We start from the raw sequence: 7,857 nt of genomic DNA on the forward strand, positions 1-7,857 counted from the left end.
GCTTGGAAGATCTCTCCAGCTACTTCAAAGATAACCAGCTGAAGCCTAACCCTGCCAAGACGCAACCATGATGCCAACAGGAAATTGAAAGCCAGCTGGGAAGGTCAAGAGCTTGAACATTGTTTCCATTCTAAATATCTCAGTGTCACCTTAGATCCAACACTAGCATATAGGAAACACTGCTTGAAAACCAAGCACAAAGTAGTTGCACACAATAACATCCTGTGGAAACTTACTGGTGCAGACCCAAAAATTGGTAAGAACATCAGCCCTAGTCTTACTCAACTGCCAAGTATGCCCGCCCTGTTTGGCATAAGTCTGCCCATCAAAGCAGGTGAACATAGCATTGAATGAAACATGCAGAATAATCACAGGATGTCTTAAACCTACACCTGTTGATAAACTCTACAAGCTAGCTGGCATTGGCCCTCAGATGAGTGATGGGAAGTTGCTGCTAAATGTGAGAAAAATAAGGTTGAACACTACCAGCCTCCTCCCAGTAGACTCAAATCAAGGAAAGGCTTTAAGAGAACTACCACTCCTCGTGGCATCCCCCCAGCAACAGCAAGCGTATCCCTCTGGGCAGCTAGACCAGGAAATGCCAACTGGATGGCCCTCCACGAGGGTCTTCCTCCAGGGGCAAGCCAAGAATGGGCAATTTGGAAGTCCCTGAACAGACTCAGAGGTGGAGTGGGCAGAGCAAAACACAACCTGGCAAAATGGTGCTACCTAAAAGAATCCCACACCTTGTGTAACTGTGGAGCAGAACAGACAACTCCACATCTGTATGCTTGTCCACTATGCCCTGCCTCATGTACAGAGGAAGAATTGTTGGGATGTTGGAGGCTACAGACAATGCCATTGCTGTTGCCCGTTTCTGGTCATCTGCGCTCCTTCTATTTTTATCAGTTTTATACTAATTTATGCAATGCTTTTGATATGAAATAAAAAATAAAAATAAAATGAATGTCATGGTAAATACACACATTTTGAATACATCAAAAACAATCATAACTATGGCACTGAATCAAACAGGCACAATCCAGGAGCAGCAACCATGCGGCGATTGTCCCTTACTGTGGCTCTAATATGTGTCCACTCAGATCTCTTCTAAATCTCTGGGCAGCAGGCATGTAGCCGGGGGGGGGGGGGGTGCTCGGGGGGCTTCAGCCCCCCCCCCCCGAAATTCTGATGGTGGTTCGCGAAAAGGCCTTATTGGTGCATTATTTAAACTGTTATGTTTATTCATATCATGATCTGATCACCATGCTCAATATATCCCATATGCATGGGGGTATTGGGGTAACGATACAAACGGTTTGCTAGGCTAGACCCTGTTTCACTCAGACTCAGCCCCCCGAACCCCCCCCCCTGGAAAAAAATTCAACCCCCCCCCCCCCCCCCCCGAAACGAAATCCTGGCTATGGGCCTGCCGGGCAGCACCCTGCTCACCTGCCTGTCAGGAATGTGGGCATAAAAAGTGCAAGGGAACACACGGCTATTTTGCTCGTTGAAGAATTTCACAACTATGCCGGGAATGTGTTGATAAGTGACTGGCAAGAGGACTTGGCCTTCCATGTTTGGTCAGTCAGATTACATTTACAAGAGAAACCAGTTATTCTGAAAAGGGGCAAAAGCCTTGACACCACAAAGGTATCCTACAGGCACAGCACACACACATACTCCCAAATGTACTGCATCCCAGTTATGTTTGGACTGCAGCCCATGGGTTTGCACAGCTCTGGATAATGGCAACTTTAGTCAACACATCTGGAGATTATACGCTAAAGATGGGTTGACCTAGATGTTCCCAAAAATCCTGACATGAGGATCTCATTTGGTGTAATGACCTACAGTTATCCAATTCCATTACTGCATTTCCAATACTGAATGCAACCCCAATATCACACTTTCCAAACTATTCATTGGAAGTCTACCATTTCCGCATCTGATTTGTTTCCCCATCCTGAAATGGTTTTTCAGAAACAACAGTGGCTCTCCAAACTCGCCACAGATCTTCCGGTGAATTTTATCCTAATAGCCCAGAAATTTTACAGGTAATTGGGCCAGGCTTTAGCACAGTGAGTTAACTGCCAGCTGCAGAAAATCTTGCCAATCGAAAGCTTGGCAGTTCAAGCCTGGGTCGGAGTGAGCCCGGCTTCTGCTCACCTAGCAGTTCAAAAACAGCAATGTGAGTAGATAAATGGGTACCACTTTAAGCGGGGAAGTAATAAAAGGCACCATAAGGATATACCAACAATTTGATTGAGAGGTCGTCTATGGATAACAAAAAGCTCCTCGGCATGGAAAATGGAGCCACAGCACCTCCCCGTGGCCAGAATTGAGCACAGCCTCCATACGCTGGAGATGGAAAAAGATGGGGAAAGACTATACCTCTGTTTATGTATTATCTGTCCTTGTTAATTGTATAACGACATTGAATGTTTGCCGTATATGTGTTCTGTAATCTGCCCTGAGTCCCCTCGGGGAGATAGGGTGGAATAAAAATTAAGTAAATAATAATAATAATAATAATAATAATAGGGCCGGAGATTTAGCACAGCTGGTAAATCATCAGCAGTTATAAGATCTATCAACCAAAAGATTGCAAGTTTGAAGCCCCGGGTTGGTGTGAGCTGTCAAGTGTCAGCCTAGCTCATTGTTTACCTAAGCAATTCAAAAACAGCTTTAGCTGTGATTAGAGAAATTAGGTACTGCTAAAATTGGGGAGGTGTTTTATGACACCATAAAGAAAGAAGATCAGAAAATGCTGGGTGATCAAAAGGAAGGAGGAGGTCCTGATGGCTCTTCGTTATAGAGGAAAGCAACAGCACCCCCTGGACTCGAGCCCAACCTTCCATGGCACCTTCTTCTGTTCTGTCTGTCTGTGTATTGTCTATACAAAGCGGCATTGAATGTTTTCTGTGTATGTGTACTGTGATCCACCCTGAGTTGTTGTTGTTGTTATACACTGAAGCTGTAATCACAAAGCTAATCAAACATGATGTCTACCTTTCATTTTTTTGATAGTGGAATTTCAGAGCCATCATTTTGAACAGGAGAAGAAATAGAAGAGTCTGGTCTAAGAATACAAGGTTGTGAATGTGGTTTCTACCCAAATGATAGAGAAACATCTCACTGGCATTTTAATACCAATATACTTTATAAGGGCACTTCCAGACAGGCCCTATACCCCAGGATCAGATCCCAAGTTTTCTGAATTAAATAATAATAATAATAATAATAATAATATTTTACTATAATAATATAAATAATATATATAATATAAATATATTAGAATATAAATATAAAATAATATAAATAATAAAATAACAATATTATGTTTTATATATATATATATATATATATATATATATATATATATAATTTAATAATAATAATACCCAGGTGACGGTAGGATTGCAGAGAAACAACTGGAAAAGCTGACACGATATGAGGATTTAAAAATCGAACAGCAAAGACTCTGGCACAAACCAGTCAAGGTGATCCCAGTGGTGATCGGCACACTGGGTGCAGTGCCTAAAGACCTTGGGCTGCACTTAAACACAATCGGCACTGACAAAATTACCATCTGCCACCTGCAGAAGGCCACATTACTGGGATCTGCACGCATTATTTGCCGATACATCACACAGTCCTAGACACTTGGGATGTGTCTGACGTGTGATCCAGTACAACAGCCAGCAGAGTGTCTGCTATGGACTCATCTTGTTGTGTTTCAAATAATAATAATTATACTTTATTTATACCCCGCCACCATCTCCCCAAGGGGATTTGGGGCAGTTTACATGAGGCCAAGCCCAACAATACAACAATACAATTATACAACATAGGAACACAACAGTAAAATATAAATAAAAAAATAAAAAATAAAATACAAAAAACAATATAAATAAGCACAACAAACAATATAAAATCGCAATAATTGAACACAAAAAAGAAAAAAGAAAAATTAAACTAGATTAAATGAATCTCCACTGCCAGATAATCTGGGATAAACAGAAAACATGAGATCAGATACTGGGCTATAGGGCCAAACTGGAATGGCCCTAAGTCTCTACATTCTTGATCAGGCTCACAATTGATCTCTACCTGTCCTCTCTTTCCAAGTTTTCTTTTCCCTCTGACCTCTTTCTTAACCCCTCATTTCTTCAGAGCATTCCCCTTTCCAGCTTTTATTTCCCCTCCACTGTTCCCTAAGAACATCTGCTTTCTCAAGTAAATCATTCCCCTCCAGAATTTCCCAAGAACATCTGTTAATAAGACCCATGCTTCCTACCTCCTGTTATCCCCTATTTCTCTGGAATCTCAGCAACACAGTCAACACCACCTCTTCATCTTCCTCTTGCTACCATCTCTCTGATACTATGACAATCCTACCAGTCACTATCACCACCACATTCCTTGCATTACAACACACTGGCCTTCCTCAGCCTGGTACGTCTAGGTGCATTGGTTTACAATGTCAATACTGGGTGGGGTTGTTAGGAGGTGCAGTTAAATATAACTAAAGCAGTGTTTCTCACCCTTCCTAAAGCCGTGACCCCTTGATACATTTCCTCATGTTGTGGTGACCCCCAACCATAAAATTATTTTCGTTGCTACTTCCATAACTGTAATTTTGCTACTGTTATGAATCGTCATGCAAATATCTGATATGCAGGATGTATTTTCATTCACTGGACCAAATTTGGCACAAATAACCGACACAACCAAATTGGAATACTGGTGGTATTTTGTCATTTGGGAGTTGTAGTTGATGGGATTTATAGTTAACCTACAATCGAAGAGCATTCTGAACTCCATCAAAAATGGAATTGAACCAAACTTGGCATACAGAACTCCCATGACCAACAGAAAATACTGGAAGGGATTGGTGGACATTGACATTGATTTTGGGAGTTGTAGTTCACCTACATCCAGAGAGCACTGCAAACACAAACAATGATGGATCTAGACAAAACTTGGCACAAATACTCAATATGCCCAAATGTGAACACTGGTGGAGTTTGGGGGGAAATAGACCTTGACATTTGGGAGTTGTAGTTGCTGGGATTTATAGTTCACCATACAGGGAGCACACCACCCCCTGTTATGTCAGCTCCACTGGCTGCCGTTCTACCTCCAAGCACAATTCAAAGTGCTGGTCTTGACCTATAAAACCCTATACGGCTCTGGCCCAGCTTACTTGTCCGAACATATCTCCCTCTACGTTCTGCCTTGTAATTTAAGATCTACTGGGTTAATTAATTAATTAAGATATACGGTAAAAGGAAGCACAATTGGAACCTGTATCCTAGCCGTAAAAAATTGTAACCAGTTGTTGATATTGTCTTATAGATGGCTAAGGTTTGTATTGTATTGTTTTGTTATCTGTATGGAGAAATTAATAAAAATTTCAAAAAAAGTTAAAAAAAATTAAGATCTACTGGGGAGGCTCTGCTCTCGGTACCACCAGCTTCGCAAACGTGTCTGGTGGGGACGAGAGACAGAGCCTTCTCAGTGGTGGGCCCCCGCTTGTGGAATTCGCTCCCCAGCGAGATCAGATCGGTGTCCTCCCTCCTTTCTTTTAGGAAAAAACTAAAAGCATAGTTTTGGAGCCAGGCCTTTGACTAATGGGCACAGCATCACTTTAGACACTGAACCATAGGACTGTTACGACAATTGGAAACGGCCTTGTGACTTTGTGATTAGTATGATTACATGACGATGTTTTTGTGATTTTAATTGATTGTAACTGTTTTAATTTGCTATGTATTATGATTTTTTATATTGTGTTAACTGATATTGCGGCATCGAATGCTGCCTGTGTTAGCCACCCTGAGTCCCCCCTCGGGGGTGAGAAGGGCAGGGTAGAAATGGTGTAAATAATAATAAAATAAATACAACCAAAGAGCCCCTTGTACTCCCCCAATAGAAGTGGGCCTAACTTCCCACACAGAGTCCTTATGAACAATAGAAAAGACTGTGATTTCTGATGGTCTTTGGTGACGCCTCTGACACCCTCCTCACAACACCCCCAGGGGTCCAGACCCCTATGTTGATCTAAAGAGTGCTGATCTAAAGACAACAAAGGTTTATTTAGTGAACAGACTAAGATGGGATTCAAAGATAATGAAGGCAGAAGGTAGGATGACATGACAACCTATTCCTGCATTCTGCAATCTTCTAAAACCAAAATGGAGAAGGAACTGGAAAATGAGAGCCAAAATGGAGATACGAAACATCGAGCATATTCCCCTATTGACGCCAATATGATTTCCTGGCTAGAGGATTGATTGTACTCAAAGCTCCACTCGAAATCCTTTCATCCTTTTCAAATGGTACTGCCCAGCACTAAGCCCTGTTCTCCAAATGAGGTCATGCTGTACTCAGTAGAGTTCAGCCTTCGAGGTCTGCAAATGATGCTCTTGTTATTTATACAAAGGAGCTGGCCTCTCTTTTTTAGCCACAGTCAAGGCGGGCTCACTCCGGCACCATTTATTACCTGAGAAACATGCCTCCAGCTCCGTAAAAGAAAACTCTCACTTTTTCCGGTATTTGCCTCTTTAGGTTCAAGATCTCTGGAGTTTGTACAAAAGCTCTGGTGGATGAGTCTGGCTTAAGACTGCTTTTGTTGCAAACACGAGAAGCAAGGGGTGCAGGGATTTCAGAAACCGTTTGGCTCAAAGCCCCTTCCTTGGCATCTCTACATTACTATATTTGGACACATGTCACCAGGAAAGATGGCAGTGCCCTGACATGTGCTCAACTCATACTGGCATCAGAGGTTGCTGTGACATTGGGGAAATGGTAGAAAACTCAATGGAAGAGTTCTGTTTCTGTTTCACATGTGTGTCACCAGGGGCGGCTCAACCCATTACGCAAAGTAAGCATTTGCAGTATAGTTGATTTTGCCCAGGGGTGCTCTTGAGGTGCTCTTGGGGGAAAATAGACCTTGACATATGCGAGTTGTAGTTACTGGGATGTATAGTTCACCTACAATCAAAGAGCATTCTGAACTCCACCAGTGATGGAATTGAACCAAATATGGCACACAGAACTCCCACAATGAACAGAAAATATATATCAGTGATTGGTTGGGGGGGGGGGGGCAGCGCGCCAAAATACTGTTTGCTTACCGTTGAAAATTACCTAGGGTCGCCTCTGTGTGTCACTTTGCTTGTGAATGTAATGGAGCTTCCTTGTCTACAAGATCTAGAGAGAAGTACTCTATCCTTTTTATTGTACGCCTTGAAATATTAATTTTTATTAATGTGTTTTTATTTTTAATTTACATATTTATAAAAAAACCAGTGAAACAAATCTATATACATATGCATATATATATATATGCCTGAACCAATACAATACTGGGTTGATGTGAGTTTTCTGGGCTGTTTGACCATGTTCCAGAAGCATTCACTCCTGACGTTTCACCCACATCTATGGCAGGCATCCCCATAGGATGTGAGCTCTGTTGTAAACTAGGCAAGTGGGGTTTATATATCTCAAACTACAAGAAAGGAGATTCCATCTGAACATGAGGAAGAACTTCCTGACTGTGAGAGCCGTTCAGCAGTGGAACTCTCTGCCCCGGAGTGTGGTGGAGGCTCCTTCGTTGGAAGCTTTTAAACAGAGGCTGGATGGCCATGCAATATTCCTGCTTCTTGGCAGGGGGTTGGACTGGATGGCCCATGAGGTCTCTTCCAACTCTTTGATTCTATGATTCTGTGATCTCTGGAATGTTCAGGGTGGGAGAAAGAACTTTTGCTTGTTGGAGGCAAACATGAATGTTGCAATTGGTCAGCTTGATTAGCATTAAATAGTCTTGCAGTTTCAAAGTTTGGCTTGTTG

General features: G+C 42.2%; 1 protein-coding gene across 1 annotated transcript in view; it reads right to left on the reverse strand.

Moving 5' to 3' along the window:
• Positions 1–1,578, reverse strand: part of LOC132770172 (testican-2-like) — a 169,833-nt gene extending 168,255 nt beyond the window's left edge. Inside the window, exon 1 of the mRNA XM_067466257.1 lies at positions 1,453–1,578. Within this exon, the coding sequence (XP_067322358.1) occupies positions 1,453–1,578 (126 nt within the window). The remainder of the gene's footprint in view (positions 1–1,452) is intronic.
• Between the last annotated feature and the right edge of the window lie 6,279 nt (positions 1,579–7,857).

This window comes from Anolis sagrei, chromosome 3 (assembly GCF_037176765.1).
Source record: "Anolis sagrei isolate rAnoSag1 chromosome 3, rAnoSag1.mat, whole genome shotgun sequence".
Taxonomy (NCBI): Eukaryota; Metazoa; Chordata; class Lepidosauria; order Squamata; family Dactyloidae; genus Anolis; species Anolis sagrei.